This window comes from Rhipicephalus sanguineus, chromosome 2, assembly GCF_013339695.2.
Source record: "Rhipicephalus sanguineus isolate Rsan-2018 chromosome 2, BIME_Rsan_1.4, whole genome shotgun sequence".
Taxonomy (NCBI): Eukaryota; Metazoa; Arthropoda; class Arachnida; order Ixodida; family Ixodidae; genus Rhipicephalus; species Rhipicephalus sanguineus.
This window is the reverse complement of record NC_051177.1, coordinates 58,352,093-58,368,468: the sequence shown is the minus strand read 5'-3', so window position 1 is coordinate 58,368,468 and position 16,376 is coordinate 58,352,093. Positions and strand designations below refer to the sequence as shown.

Sequence of the window (16,376 nt, the reverse complement as noted above, 5' to 3'; positions counted from 1 at the left end):
AACAAGACCTTGCTGAATCACAGCACCGATGAAGTAGTAGTAATGACAGACCACTAAGCATGAGTGAACGCACGCGTGCACACACGTATAGAAAGTTTCAGGCAGACAAAATCACGAGATCTTGGATGACTTAAAATTAGGGGTGTGCGAATATTCGAAATTTCGAATATTTTTCGAATAGTGTTTGCTATTCGATTCGATTCGCACTGGAATTTTACTATTCGAACTATTCGAACTTCCCAAAAACAAATACAGTCAGTCTGTTTGAAAGTGACCCCTTCAGATTTTTAATATGCTTCACCTCATTACACTCCCGTATTGCGGCAAAGCTGCCTTTCAAGCTCTGTTACGGTCGAACTTTGCCAAGAGACAGTCAACAGCCAATTGGAAGTGGTCCCTAAATTTTCAGTATGCTTCACCTCATCGCACCCCGGTATTGCGGCAAAGCTGCCTTTCAAGCTCCGTTACAGTCGCAAATGTACTAACTCAAGAAAACGCTGGTTCCAACATGGAGATCAGGGGCGTAGCCAAGGGGGGGGGGGTTGGGGGGGTTCAAACCCCCCCCGAAATTTTAAAGTTTTGCTTGTGTATATATACACTCACACACACAAACGCACGCATGAACACACACAAAGTATGGTTGAACCCCCCCCCCGAAAAAAATTTCTGGCTATGCCCCTGATGGAGATGAAAGATGTGGCAGAGGTGGGGGCTCAATTAATGCTGTTTTGAACCTGAAATTTGGGCAGGAAGTCCGAAAAATTGGAAGTCGAAACTTTTTAGCATCCAAAATTTCAGATGTTCTTGTATATCGACGTCTACGAGGCAGATTTGGAACTCCGGACTTGAAGGGAGCACGCCCTTGTCCGCCACATCAGTTAAGCTTCCACAGAAGTTGAAAGAGGAGGAGAGGCTGAGAAAATGGCATCTTTGTCTATCATGTGTGATGTGTTGTCGGCAACACTTTGGTTGTACCAAATCATGTATATAAATACAATTCGGCCTCTACATTGCCTCATTCTTGATAAGACAACTATGAAACACCACCTCGCCAGCGCTTCATCAACCTAGCAAAAAGAAACACTTTCATGTTGCTATCTCATAAGAATATGCTGAGGAATCCTCTCTAACTTTTTCTTCTGCAATTACACTTCGAAGTATTCGAAAAATATTCTAGAAATATTCGAGAAATATTCGAAAAAATTCGATTCGATTCGCACTCACACTTCAATATTCGAATTCGCTTCGCACCCAAAATTTTGCTATTCGCACAGCTCTACTTAAAATCACAAACAAAAAGACAAGATGACTCACACGTTTACAGAGCAAAGCACTATGCCCTGTAAACTAGCACATTCTCATAAAGGTCATTACCTGCTCTAAACACCACGCTGTGCAAAACGCTAGAAAATTGGTAAGTGGACTGACAGATTCTCCCCTGTTTAACCCTTTAAGGGAGGGACACTGACGTACATGTACGTCATCTGCCAACAGCCACAAGACGGTCAAAGACGTACATGTACGTCATGCCTGTATGTTTAAAAGTCGCACAGTTTTTTGATCATTTCTCTTGCATGGCATGTGCTGCCACACTGCAGGAATGCGTGGAATTTTTCCTTGCGGTGGCAAGTTTTGGTTTCGTTCTTTGGCCGGTTCCCGCCTGTTGCGCCCGCAAAACTGATGGCTTTCCGGTTTAGAATCTCTCAAAGGGTGACCATTTTGTTACTCTCTCGTTTATTAACGCGGTAGCGTTAGAGAGCTCGTGTCGCAGAAATTCCGCTGTCGGCGTCGGCACCGTTGGTTGTGAGCGAAAAATCATCCGTGAGCGAAAAATCGAGAAAGTAGCAAATAAAATAAACGATAAAATCTTCGGTCAGAATGAGGATCGAACCCGGGCCGTTCGCGTGGCAAGCAGGTGTCTTACCACAAAGCCACGATGTTGCTTGCAGCTGCTTCGGACAAAAACACTACATAAATGTCATGTAGTGAAAGGAGTCTCGACGCATTTTGTTCGGCAGGTGTCACGACGAAAACGAGCCCATGCGGTAGGCGCATTCGCGAGGCCATCAAACTACGTCGAAAAGCGCCGGGATAGTGCAGCCATCGCCGCTAAATACACACACGAACTTTCAAACAGCTCTAAAAATGGACAACTATGTCCATCTAGAGGAAAACATATCAAGCAAACGCAGCAAACGCTAGATAATGTGCTGCCATCTGTGAGGCATTGTGAGAAATATGTCTCGACTTTTCATGGCATCCGAGAGGGCCGGCGCGCGGCGTATATCTTGGAGGCCATGCGACTCTTGCTTTAGATCGAAAGCCTGTAAAATTCGCGCGCGTGTGTGCGTGTGTGTGTGTAACAATACACATTAATAAGTATGCACTTAGTGGTTGAAGTGCGCACTAGGTGCCGGATTTCGCTATCGCGTTCAACTCTTAAAGGCGAAGCTTAAGGGTCCCCCAATTTTTTGCTCCCAGGGGCGTGATTACGCCTGTTTCCGTGCAGGCGCTGATTGACACAAACGATGCCGCTGTGGTTGCATTTCCTGTTTCGGGGACTCACAAAAACTGCTTCTGTTTCGTTGGCGATAAGATGAAGGATTATTATAGGTTTCGGACTTGTTTTCACTTTCCGGACACACTCACAACTAGTATACAGTCTTCTTCAGTGCGCTCACCTGCGCAGTTTGCTTTCGCTATGGAAGTGCGAGGCGGTTTCTCTGCTGCAAGTGAGTCTAGCGGCGATTCGGAGGAAATCGCCTCTCGATTGCCGAATGAGAATCTGATGGTGTAAATTTCAGCCCGTCATACGAGGAGTTACTTACTAGTTAAGACTCAGACGCTGATGAGTGAGCGACATCTCAAAAGTGTGCGCGGCGAGACGATGCTGACTGGATCAAAAGTGGCTTTTCTCCCCAGTGTTTCCACTTAACACCACTTCATGCAGTTATTTTTGTATGTCTGTGAACTACACAGATGTTTATATCAACACATAATTTTTTAACAGTCGTAGAGTTTCTTTTTTAGAATTTATCTTGCTGTTACTCACGAATAAACCATGTGAATGTAACAAACCAAATGATTTTTTTGTCACTTTACGGTCACCAAAAAAAATTTAAACAATTTTTCGTTAAATAGATTCGTCTGAAGAATTTAATTCAGGAGTAAAAAATACACATTTTAGGGATGCATTTCGCGAAAAAAGTCGGCCCTCGAAGAGTTAATCATTCTTCAAAACATCTCAGCACATGTCAAATGAAGCAGGTCAATGTAGCCAGTCAATGTTGTACAAGATCCTACCGTATTTACTCGAGTGTAACGCGACCATGATTGTAACGTGAGGGGTGACTTTTCATTGCGCCCAGGAAGAAAAACAGTAGTTTTGGGATTCGATTGTAACGTGGGGGGGTCGACTTTAGGTAGCAATAATCTGGAAAAAAACTCGCGTTACATACGAGTAAATACGGTAACATCTCTGGCTTATTTTAAAGTGGTGCTTGAAAGTTCAACAGCACAATAGTATAACCTAGAGGGAAAAAAAGCTCAAGAATAAAGACTACAAATGAGATGTGGTTTGTTAGGTGCTCCTTTACCTGTCTGTGGTCTCACTGCAGTGCTTCCAACATTGAAAGGGTGGGCAACACCTGAGAACGGAAGCAACAATTATGCAGATTGTCAAGAAATTTATGTTTTAACCTCTCAGCCATGAGCATTTCAAATCCTGCAGGGTCACAGAACAGAAGCACACATAGTAAAGAATTATAACATGACAAAAAGGCAATGTGAAACTGTTTAGTAGTTTTTCTTGCAAATGCATACACAAGAATAAGAACAGAAGTAAAGGGTGCTTAAAGGGCCCTTAAACCACCCAGAGGTCAATATTTAGTTGTGGTGTTGCACTTGTGCACGAGTCTTCAACACGCAGCTGCGAGAATTTTTTGAAACAGTGCCGCAATAGCGGAGTTACATGCATTTGATGATTCAAAAGCGGCCCCCGCTAGCTTCCCACTTTCCTTCACTAAGCTCCGCTTATCGGTTCATCTCCTTCTCGCCAAGTGCTCCTCCTTGCCGTGCGAGGAGAAAGAGCGGCGAGCTCGCATACCTGCGAGCAAACAGGTTCTTTTTGTAGATGGCATAACCAATGGCAATGTTGACATCACGACAATCGCTGAGGATTACCGAAAGGCCTGGAGGGCAGAAGGGATTGTTTCTTGGAATTTGTGGCATGCCCACGGCTCGTAGAACTGCTGTGCCTGCCATTGTTAATCGTGACGGCATTCTGAAGTTGATGCACGCGTTTACTTGAAATGTTGAAAAATTATCGGAGGTGGTTTAGGGGCCCTTTAATGTGCCTGAGAAAGACTTCTGCAAAGACTGTTGCCCGAAAAAGATATACAATGGTGCAAATGACACCTACCCACTGGTGCTGCAGTAGTGGCTGACGGTGCTCCAAAGGAGAAGGGTTGAGCGGCAGCTTTTGGACAAAAAGAAATTAACATACCTTATGTTATGAAAACAGTGTAAACATATGTACAATACAGTCGTCAAACATACCGCTAATTCACTCTTGTAACCTTCGACAAAGCCAACCAATCACTACCTCTTCTTTCTCACAGAGAATATAACAGAGCTGTTGGTAGTAGGTTCTTTCTTTTACAATTTCGAGCAGTATGACAGCACATGTTCCCAGCCCACAAACACGAAGAAGACAAAAACTTGCGGGCATGGTGAAGCTGACAAATGTTGCCATTCAACACACATAGTCACCATCTTGCCCAAATTTCAGTGCTACTGCAATTCTTATCGCAGCATTTCAATTTAGTAATACTGAATTACCACAAGGCAGAAACTGTGAAAGTGCATTACGGTTAAAATGACATTTGCTTACTTTGTCAACAAATATGTTACCCACCGATTATATGGCATCATTGTGGATTTAAAAAAAAACGAAAGAAATAAGAAACCTCACACAGCCTATTCTTGTGACTTCACAGAAATCGTAGTGCCAGTTACACCACAAAAAATCACCCCCCATAGCCTTAAAGACCGTTCATTTCAAACTTCATCGGCAGAATGCAAGCTTCATGGCAACATTAGTGCAAATGTAATGTGGTTTTTACAGCCAAAAGCTTCTGAATGACATAATCATAGCAGACTGTCTTATGCAGTGATATCAATATCTCTTGCCCACACCATTTTAACTTTACCTGATCTTTCTTAAACCTGTTCTTGTACTTTTAGTATGTTATCTCAAAATTTTGTTGAGGTCACAGTAATTAAGGCCTCTGCGCTGGTTATGGGTCCTTGGAAATAAAATAATGAATGAACATATCATTGAATGAATTCTGATATGCAAAACACCAAGTCGCATTACTCACTGAACCAAAAGACAAACTCACTTGTTGCTGCAGCAGCCTGAGTAGGTGCCCCAAATGGAAATTGTTGTGTGGGAGCTGCACAGAAATGGTATCCGCATTAAAGAACTTATCACAATGTTAAGAAAGAAGGAAGTGACAAGAGAGTGCAATCATGCGCTCACCTGCCTGTGTTGGTGTGTTGCCAAAGGAGTAAGTCTGACTCATCCCTTGAATGGTGATAACAAAAACATATATATATATATATATATATATTCATAGTAACTTATCACACCATCACACTCAGCATAATGACACAGAGAAAATACATCTGCAACTATTATGCCAGTGGAAACGCTCTCAGGTAGTGCATGCATTGCTCCGTGATAAAATTAACAAGGCCACAAAATTATGGTGGCCACAAAGATAGTTTCAAGCTAAGCTTTCAAAACAATGCAAAAGGCAGCTAAAGATGATTAAGCATCGGCTTCTAACAACATACTAACAGCAAGACTAAGATGGGAATAAATATATGAGAAAAATTTACTGCGAGTTTAAAGAAATTTAAAAATCTGGTTTCATTTCATCATCTCAATGCATTAATAGATCGTAACGTAATTCAAAGCTAATGGCAATTATTCATCACTTTCAGCTCGCACTGAAAAGGCCCATAATCTTGTTTGCTCAATTTCAAAAACACCACTTCCAGGGCAGTATTCTTGAGCTATCACTTTAAGACATACTTTCGCTTATCACAGGATAAGTTGCCGCAAAAGAAAAATGCTTAACATGCGAAAAGATGCGAGATAAACCGTAGGTACAGTGTTTAGTTATACAAAGAGGCAGCATTCTGTTGGTTCTCTAGTGAGATGGCACACCATGGATTATTTCAGAACCAATGAGCATATTCTAAGGTGCTAAAGACATTTTCTTTACACATGCTGCAATTTTTTTTCATTCTAGTTTTTGCTGCATAATGATTGTCATCGATGCAAATAACATTATCTTCTGCCGTGTAGCAGCACGTGGCACCTAATGTCATTAGATATAAATAACAAGCCTTCTCATGTGACAGGGAAGAATACTGCTCTGACTGCAACACCTCCTCTTGGAATAACAGGGAGCTGATCAAGTTGGTATGTATTCATTCTAAAAAGACAGGGTGTACAAACACACACACAAGAAAGAAGCCAGCACACCAAAAACGCGTTTGTGGTGTCCTGACTTCTTTCTTCTGTCCGTGTTTGCACACCCTGTCTTTTTAGAATGACCTCCTCTTCAGCTGAAACCTTATTCTGCCCTATAAATGATCATTATGTTCTCTTCAACACAGAAAAAAAGAAACAGACATCAAAAACACCGTGGCGCGAAATTGCCTTTAATTACACGTTACGCATCACTGCGCTAAAACACAGAATATGCGGTATGAACGCTGTGTTTTTACCTGCTGGTGCCACTGTAGCTGTTGGAGCTCCAAATGCGAATTGTTGGGCACCTGAACATGAAAGCAGATGGGAATGCAACCGAGATTGTTTCATATGCAAGATGTGTTTTAAGCAGCAAAGTAAACAGAACTAAACATGACACATGAATTACCTGTGCCAGTTGCAGCAGCTGGGCTTCCGAATGTTGGCTGAACTGCTGCAGCGGGTGACTGAGCACTACACACAAGACAGAGCACCGGGCATACTTTAGGATGAATCCCATCCACCATAAAAAAAGTACTTTCTATTTCATGTCGGTAATGTTACTACCAGCATTTTTTTTCTGCCCGCGACAGCAGGTCTTGAACCTATCACCTAATCTAGGCCTTGAACCTATCACCTAATCTAAGTGTGTTTCAACAACTCACAATGACATGAATCTGAGTCTCTTAAAGAATTGGTTTTTCCTTCTGTAATCTTGCGCGTGCAACTGCAAAGTGAGTGTGGGTAATACGGTTCATTCTCTAATTTTACTTTTTCCGTGGAAGGAAACATGAACGCCAACTTTCACTAATCGCGTTACACTAAGTTTCATGCCCGGATTCCCTCCATCAGATTTGAGATAGCCTCGTTTCTACTGATATCATCTGTCACTTCACATTCGTCCCCACAAGCATGCATCTTCTCATTCATGCCTCATACTCTTCGCGTTTCTATCGCAAACTCGTGTACACTACGATTCACTGACGTTCAAGGAGTTAATAGGGCGAGACTGGCTGAGAATGAAAGAGAAAAGCAAAACGCAGGAAACCGATAGTGTGGTGCTAAAGTTGAGGGAGCGTCACTGGGGTGACATCGTGTAGAGAGACCACATAATTTTAAAACGTACCGTAGCCTCAAATCCGAAAGGTACTGACCGCTTGTTAAGCAGCGAACATGACTAAAATCTCGCTTTTTTTAAGCAAATCTGAGAACTTGCCTCGGTCTAAATCCGAAAGGAGACGCCTGCGTTGTTTGCGGCGAGCCGAAAGGAAAACCTCCGGATGGATTCATGTTCTGGCCTTTCGGTGACGTGATGATACGATACAAAAGACTTCGTCACGTTCGATGCTTACGCGGTGCTTAATTTTGTTGGACTTAATTCACGCTAACTGCGCCAAACAACTGAACACGGCCGCCATTTCTCACGAGGCGAACTCGGCGACCTGCTGCGGACAGGCGGACAGTGGCAACAGTGTCTTGGTGAACATTATTCGCTGCTGATACAGCTCTGACTAAACTACTTTATTGTGCTGCATTGTGATTTTCTCGCAGCGGCCTTTCAATCACATTGCATTAGCTTGCTTTGAAGAAACTGACACGGCAGCAGTCTTGACAGATTAAGCCGCAGCGTCATCGCAATCACGAAACAGTCGAAAATTTAAATCGCCAAATCACCGCTGTTCCAGCGCTGTGGTTGTGCCCGTGTTTGGTGGTCGTGGGTGTTCTGTGATTGTGCCTAGTCTAGTTGCGCTGCGGCGTTCGTTCATTTTCCTGCTTCTGCAATGTCTTCAGCTCAACACGTCCTCGAAAAACTGCAGCGCGTGTTTTCTGTCAAAGAAGCGGAAATCGACAGCATAATCGCCAGGTCCGAGCAGCACTTCAAGTACGGAGAGGACTTGAGCTGTGGTCTCGCAGACTTCGTCGACAACCTTCATGCAGTTGACGTGTCGACGCTAAACGAGCGAGCTACAGCATATGAAAGCGAGCATTCGGAAGTCAGTAGACGTAGGAAGGAAGTGACCGAGAGACTTGCCTGCCTAATCAAGGACGTCAAGTGCAAGTGTAAAGACGTGTGAATCCTCGATCGCGCGATTTCGGTTCGATTCCGTTTCGTGCGATGTCGAGCCTTTACTAAGCACCACACATCGACAAGTAGTCCAAACTACGGTTTATTTTCGTTTTGAGGAGCTCAGGGATACTTTGTTCATACAGCTGCAACGCAGGTACACCGATTACTTTGTAACATTCAGAACGTGATCTGCGCGGCAAGAGTACACAGCGTTCGTTTTGTCAACTCCGAGTATGGGACGGGAGAAACGCCGTCTTTCTCGTTCAAACTGTGAGTGCTTGTGTCCTAGGAGGTGCACGGACATGAATACTGCTAGACTTGCGGACGCGCACTGCTAAAGATTTCTACAGAAGCATGGTCACCACGGATTGCTATTTGATCTGTTTGCAGTACCAGTTGAACGACTGTTCACAAATATTTCAGACGATGCTTGTTTTGTCGTACCTACGGTTGTACCAGTATCGCTGTGAACAGCAAAGCACATAAATGCGCAGCCCTTCGTTTTTATACAAATTAGAGGGTGATTACATCTCAAGTTTTCTTTCACACCAAATATCCTGCTTCACAGAGGTTACACATCAGTGCAATTTTCAAATTTTAGAAGTGACAAAATTTCGTGTTACACATTCGGTCAGAAGACTTCTATCAGAAAGCTTGCTATGCCACTGAAAGCATGGCACTGTGTCTGTCATTTTGGGAAGGCTTAAAGGGGTACTGACACGAATATTTTCAGTTGTCGTTTTCTTGTGTCAAATGAAAGGTCCAGCCCTCAAGAGCCTAGAAAAGGTAGTGCTAAGCGCGAGTGCGCCCTGAAAAAGTAATTACAGTATCTTTTTAAAAGCTAGTTTCGGTTCCTACTGTGCCCTGACGTCACAACACGGTATGAGCTTCTCGTCACGTGCTCGCACAATATATAGTGACGTTTCCACGCACAAGTGGCCATTTTGGAAGTTTTGATGACGTGCAAGAGGCCATCTTGGAAGTTTCGGTACCTAACGTCATCACAACAAGCCAGACTGCTGCGTGAAGTCACCAGAATTTGTACTGTAGCCTGACGTCAAGCTAGTGTCGATGTCAGCAGGAGCGCCATGGAAAAAATGACTTTAATATCAAATTAAAATATCTTGTCAGCAGTTGCTGAGCTTCAAACTTGCTCAGAACCGTCTCTGCATACAGGAGATTTGTATGGCAGAGTAAACTCGCCTTCGAAAAAAGGTGTCAGTACCCCTTTAACTCGCATGTATATTCAAATAAGCTTTGTAACCTTTTGCTACTGCAGCATAAGTTCGTAGTATAAGTAGCGGTGCATTTGAGTGAATACTACCGAGTGGACATTTCACTGACTAGTGGAAGCCTGCTAAATGCATTTCATTTATTACTTCAGTTACTAATGGTGGCAGGGGCATAGCCAGAAAGCTTTTTTGGGGTGGGAGTGTCAACTACCCCTTATGCATGTTTTTGCATGTGTGACAAACCCCCTCCCGTACCACATGCATTTGGATGTGTGCATGTATATATACACATGCAAAATTGAAAAATTACAGGGGGGGGGGGTGTCGAACCCAGCCCACACCCCCTGCACTGGCTACACCACTGGCTGGTGGCATGTTAAAATTTGTTTGTTGCCCCTAGTGACTGACTAAAGGGCTGATCACAGCATGCATATATTTGGCCATTGTTTTCGTTAATCGTACTAGATCCACGTTTAGTTGGCTTCTAGAAGTTTGTAACTTAAGGAATCAGGCACTTAGTAGTATTCACTTCACTGCACCACTTCTTGTTCAGTCTTCTGCAGCACTACAGCAGGAACGGTTACACAGCTCAATGGAATGTGCATTCAAGTTACTTGCCTCCACTCGCTGACGGCAAAGTGTCCTCTTATCTACAGCACACCAGACCCTGGCTACATTGGGTGGCATAACAACCTTTCCAATAGACGTTCTGTGACCAGAAAGAAAAACGTTGGACTCTGGTTCAGCCTGCATACACACACGAAACCGAGCGTAACCGTAATAATTTCCAGCAATGCGAAAATATAAACCACTACACCGAATGGTGTATTGCATTACATTCAAAGTATTGCAGTCTGGACAAACGTGCGCCCCAAAGGTCGGCCCAGGTCAAACCCAACACAGGCCGACCAAAAGAAGTGTATATAATAGCACAATTATAAGAAACCCTGCATTTTATGAAACACCAAACAACTACAGTGTAACAACTCTTTGCATAACAAGCGCATACTTCACTTCTCAAACAGGGGAAAAGGGGTGGAACTGCACCATATTTACAACTTTCTACATACATACATTGAGGTTGTGCTCATCATAGCTGCAATAGTTGGGAGGAGAGTTATCCTCAACGAGCACCCTTTCAGGCAAGTGCTGTTTTCTGTTCATTTACACGTCAGAAGTACATTCAATCAACGCATTTATGCTTGCAGGACGAAACCCACATAGTTATGCTAACCAGCAAAATTTCTGTGCCAGAAAGTGCCAATATTTTCTTTTTCCCCCGGAAAATGAACCTTCAGTCCAGGCTATCAAAGACATCATGAAAACACATGCCTCTACATAGCTCCTCATTTAGATTTCATAAGGAAAGACTGCAACTGCAATGAAGTTACGCATTTTGGAAGACTCAATCATTGTTACATAGTCTTATACCGCATGGTTTTAAAACTGAGAAACTGGGTTTGTAAAGAAGCCAAATGGAAACAGGCTGCCCTGCTGCAGTTTATGAGCAGTTTTATCGGGAACGTCAAACATTTGAATACAACATCTCAAACACAGTGAAACTGGCTGTGTTTGTGCCACATGTGAGACTGTACATGAACAAAATTTCGAGCAATACAACCAGTCAAACAGCTTTTCAAGGTAAAAAAAAAAAAAGACTTGCACCAGTCAGCCATACCCAATGGATTAGTATTTGCACTATTCACATGTGTACAACAATGCATATTGACGTTAGAAGCATTAGGTCAAGCTAAAGTTATAAATACTACTCCAATATGGTCACTTCATCACATCTGTAGCAAACAGTGCTTTCGAAGACAAGACGACAAACATAGGATGTGGCTGGTGCCACAGCTATGCCAAAGGAAAGCCAGTTTCTGAGGGCAAAAGCTAATTATATCGCATTCAAATATGAAATAAAATGAAGTTTGGTCAACTTAAGTTTCTCTGCAGAAAAGCTTACTAACACTAGCACATCATGCCACTCTGTTGGTGCTACTTGTGAGCGAGTGACAACTTATATGCGACTCAGAAAGGGGCAATAAAGCCTTCAAAATCAAAAGTTGGCACAGTCCTGGCCCCTAACAGAATCCCTCATCTTGAAGGATGTGCTTTCTTCAATAGAGACTTACTCTGCAATAAGCACCAAAAAAAAGATAAGCAGGACCATGAACTATCACTGTAGTTTGGGTTTCAAGTTTTCATTTGATGGCTTCTGCATTTCAGGTGCAGCCAACATTACAAGTTAATAAAAAATCACAAGACCTGTGCTGCAACAAAGAACTGTTTACACTCCTTACATGACCAAACAAATGTTTTTTTTTTTTTTTTTCAGAATAGCTAGTATCCAAATACAATGCTACCAAACGCACATGCATCTAATTGCCCTGCGTACAAGACCCATAAAGACCGCTTATTTACTTCTGTAGGTCAAGTGACATACAAAAACAAAAAAAAAACAGCATTCTGGTTTAAACTATGCAGGAAAGGCTTGATAAGAAAAAGATATATGAAGTGATACAATAAAAGGTTTATCGCTATTGAGTAAAACAAAATGAGGTCTGAAAAGAAATATTTTTTTTATTGTAAGGCAATAAATTTAAAAAAAAATCACAATGACATGCCAAAGGTTACACAAGCACACAGTGCAACAGTGTGTGGCTCAATCACCTTGGCTTACATACCTGCAACAATGCAATTCAGTACACAACACATATACTATTAACATTATGCATTTAAAAAAAGCATGTTGAGCTCAACTGCTGGCCTCTCAACACAGAGACTAGCAGTAGCTGTTATTTGCAGAGGATGCTATGTTTGTTTTTTTATTGGATGGGAAGAATTAAAGAGCATCCCAGCTCTCCAATTGCGGCTAACGCGTGCAGCCTCCGTTCCCCTCAAGAGGGCTGGCATGCAAGTGACGCCATAATGGTGGCAGTGAGCCTCTTTGATGCTACAAATCAATCTACGGAGGCAGGAACGCAAGGGGTCAGGAGGCAGCAACGGAATTAGTCTTGCATTGTTCCTGCAGCAAGGTCGAGTTGTGCGCCGCCCAGGGCCGTTGCTTGAATTAAAAAAAATTCCAGCTGGCTTAGACCGGATGATCGCCATCTGCAATGTGCATCTTTTCAGCTCTGGACACTGGTGCTGACATTCCCTCTGAAAGCAAGATAAATGGCAGATTAGTAGATGAATCGCGAAGTGGTACTATGACAGTGCATATCATTATGGAAGAATAGAGGCCATGCTTTCGATTGTCTTTTTTATGCATTACTTTTACATGTGCTTCAATAGGGGATATTCATAATGTATTGTGCTCTGTCAAATCTGGGCGTGTCCATCATTTTTTATCGTCTGCTAGCGCTTCCATTAAGCTGAATGGCAGTAATTGCTGAACTCTCGGACCAACAAAATGCAGCCGTTTGCTTCAAAATTCAGCTGGGAGTGGTCAGTGGACGTTACTGTGCTGCCGCAAATTGGAAAGAAACACAATATCAGAGTTGTGCGTGCTAAAAACTCATTTGAACACCAGCTGCGAAAGGCGTCCCGCTTCACAACCTACTTTTGCCGAACCTTGTTCTGATGTGACGTCCACTTTGGACTTCAGCAAAATGCGCGAGGAAATTGCCGTCGAGATGAGAACGTCAAAGTGCTAAAATATGTTTGCATTCCAATGCAATGCTCCATGTTATTTGCCATTGCAATTATAAACGCACGTCAGATATTGAAACCATGTTGTTTCTGCATGACCTGTGTGACGCTGTGCTGGTTTCCTCTGCTCAATTTTTATTGCAAAAGCACTTCTGCCCCGCAGCTTTTGAGATTTTGGAGATGTTGAGAAAGAACACGTGGCTTCGGTTTGACTCTGAGGGAGAATGCATAGGCACAGGAATGCAACAATCGATAAGCAATTTGCCAATGGCTCTGCAGGATATGAATAGCAATGCAGAGTTTAGTACACTAGGGCATGCCTAAGACATGTCACTTCCCACCTGAAATTTGACCTTGGAAAGACCTTGGCCAAATCTGACAGTTGAAAAGTCTAGTTGGACTTAGGTGTGAATTGGCTTGCCCCATTCCTGAGGTTGGGTTAATGTGATCCTGAATCACTCTTCCACGACATCGACTGCCCTCAGTATCGGAATTTATCACCTCACGAATTGATCGCTGCAAAAATTTTTCGAATCTGTCAGGAACGAGCGTAGCTATAGGGATTTGTTGTGCGCTTTAAGCGCTTTCTCTCTTCTTTCGTCCCCAGAAGCACGCTGGAAGCTACACAGGGGGAATGACAAAAGGGGACAGAAGCTACATCAGTGTGTGTCATGACCCTGAGCGTGCATGGCAGATGGCGCTTGCAACATTGTCGACAGACGGCACTCCAGATTTTGTATATTCCCTATAAACTGATTGTCTCAGCTGACAAAACACACTCACTGAATCACTGGTGCATGCTGAACATCTGTGTGCCAATAGCCAAATCAGTCAAAGCATACGGCGCAAATTCTAAAGCTAGCAGGTGGATTACTTTATTTTGACAAGTTGCATGACTGTCAAGAGTATTACAGCAACCAGCAGTAGTCAAGATAATGTCAATGAATGCCTGTCATTGTTATGTGGTGATAAAAATTACATAAAGTAAATGAGCATTGTTAAAATTGGTTGTTCAAAGATATGTCTAGAGCTCACTTCAATCTGGTAACTGACAGTACTGTGTCCCCCCCCCCCCCCCCATTTTTTTTCAGTGCTCTTAAGATTGTTCAAGATGTAGCCATCAGAGAATGTTGTGATTCCAAGATTTTATTCTCTGTAAAAGCCATCTTTGCCTTAATGCAGAAATGAATGAATATATAAGGGAGACAAATTTAATCTTTCTCTTTAGTGTCACTTTAGGAGAGTGCTGCTGCAGGGAGGGCTTAGCCACAAGGAAAAGAAGCAAACAGGATAAACACTGAATTTTTGAATGATGTTTGCTACCACATCTATGACAGCCACAGAAGCTCCTTGCTGGTTTTCAAGGCAAGGCTATGCTTATCAAACCTTTATTCTGAAGCTGACAAAGTAAGACTGCGCATGTTTAACTAAGCTATGCCACGCACTAACAGCAAATCATGCATGTAAACACATCTGTGTCATGTGCCACACAAGAATATTACCAAAGAGAATCTATACCAAAGAATGATCACAGAGTTAGCACTGGTGTAAATAAACAACTAATGTCCACTACTTGTGCATCATAATAGCTCAATACCACATTTGCTGAAATCCTGTAGTAAGGAACCATCTTTTAGCTGGAGCTTTACAAAGAATCAATCAAATGGACTGCATAGGTCACACAAAGCTATGGGTGCCAACTGTTTGAAAATTAGTGTGGTGTAAAAAAAAGAGAAACAGGCAAGGGGTGTGGATTAGTGCATTAATAGAAGGGCATGCAAGCACTGGGACTCTGTGATTTAAAGTGCTTGATACCACTAGGCAGTTCATTCAGGCAAGCACGAAAGTTGGTGCTTTTAAAGTTATAAACATGTACAACATGTGCAGCCTTTCACACAAAGACTACACTAAAGTGTGGGGCTCCTAAGGCAAAATGTTATTGTAAGGCACATAGTTGTGCAGGGCTCCAGATTAATCTAGACCACTTGTGGTTCTTTAACAAGCATTGAAATCTAATAAGCGCATGATCGGTTTTGTGTTTCGCCCCTATCAAGATATGGCTGCTGGGGCTGGGATTGAACCAGGTAACTCGAGCATACCAGTGAAACGCCACAGTCCCCACATTACTGCAGTGCAGCTATTGCAAAATAGTAAAGCCTGTTGTTTGTAGCTGGCAGTAGTTCAATGGCCTTTAATACTTTCTTGTAACGGAATCTATATTACTACTTATGCATGTGGCACGTCTGTCAATATGTCTCCAAATTATATTGAGGAATGCATAAAAACCAGCACGGAGCTTTATCCGAACAGTGCCAGAGGAAGATCAGAAACGTCATCCTATTGGTCGTTGGTGCAGTGTGACCACGGTGCAACATTGAAGCTTACTTGCTTCTTGCCCTTTTTGCAAGTGCCTCCCTTACGCTTGCTGTTGCTACTAAGCACACTACAAATGCTACAAAATGGAAACATTCTATATTTACACATTCTTAATGAATGATGCTGCATTTTAGCTTGGCTAAATTTTATCAATGGTTACCTTTTAAATTCGCATCGAAGTGTGTGACACATTATCATGAGAGTTACTTCCGTTACTTTGACAGTGTCTCGGCAAGTTACCCACATAGTAGTTTTTAATTAAATGCTTGGAATGTGTTTACTGCTACTATGGCTTGCATGACCATTCAACTCTTCAGACTTCTTTCATAGTATACAAAATATGAATTGACCTCGATCTCGTAAGACACACTTTACAGGAAGGCATGAACACACAAAACATGCTTTTCAAAACATGTAATCTTAGGACATTATTAAAAACACAAATGTGCACTCAATACAAAAGCATTATTAAATGCGCTCCTCTGTTGCTCTGTACCACTGACAG

At 42.6% G+C, this 16,376-nt stretch overlaps 2 protein-coding genes across 10 annotated transcripts in view; both read right to left on the bottom strand.

The window, feature by feature from the left end:
- LOC119383038 (nuclear pore complex protein Nup58) overlaps positions 1 to 8,005 on the bottom strand; it is a 39,535-nt gene extending 31,530 nt beyond the window's left edge. For all 4 annotated transcript variants that reach the window (XM_049412393.1, XM_037651014.2, XM_037651011.2 and 1 more), the window contains exons 1-7: positions 7,761 to 8,005; positions 6,954 to 7,018; positions 6,802 to 6,852; positions 5,543 to 5,587; positions 5,403 to 5,456; positions 4,421 to 4,477; positions 3,597 to 3,647 (exon numbers count right to left, since the gene is read on the bottom strand). In XM_049412393.1, the coding sequence (XP_049268350.1) occupies positions 3,597 to 3,647; positions 4,421 to 4,477; positions 5,403 to 5,456; positions 5,543 to 5,587; positions 6,802 to 6,852; positions 6,954 to 7,018; positions 7,761 to 7,834 (397 nt within the window). In that variant the 5' untranslated portion in view covers positions 7,835 to 8,005. The remainder of the gene's footprint in view (positions 1 to 3,596; positions 3,648 to 4,420; positions 4,478 to 5,402; positions 5,457 to 5,542; positions 5,588 to 6,801; positions 6,853 to 6,953; positions 7,019 to 7,760) is intronic.
- Positions 8,006 to 8,698: 693 nt separating this feature from the next.
- Positions 8,699 to 16,376, bottom strand: part of LOC119383037 (palmitoyltransferase ZDHHC15B) — a 31,068-nt gene continuing 23,390 nt past the window's right edge. For all 6 annotated transcript variants that reach the window (XR_005181600.2, XR_005181601.2, XR_005181602.2 and 3 more), the window contains one exon: positions 8,699 to 13,003. Coding sequence is in view for 3 of the 6 variants with exons in the window: in XM_037651008.2 (XP_037506936.1) it covers positions 12,936 to 13,003 (68 nt within the window). In the remaining 3 variants the exon portion in view is untranslated. The remainder of the gene's footprint in view (positions 13,004 to 16,376) is intronic.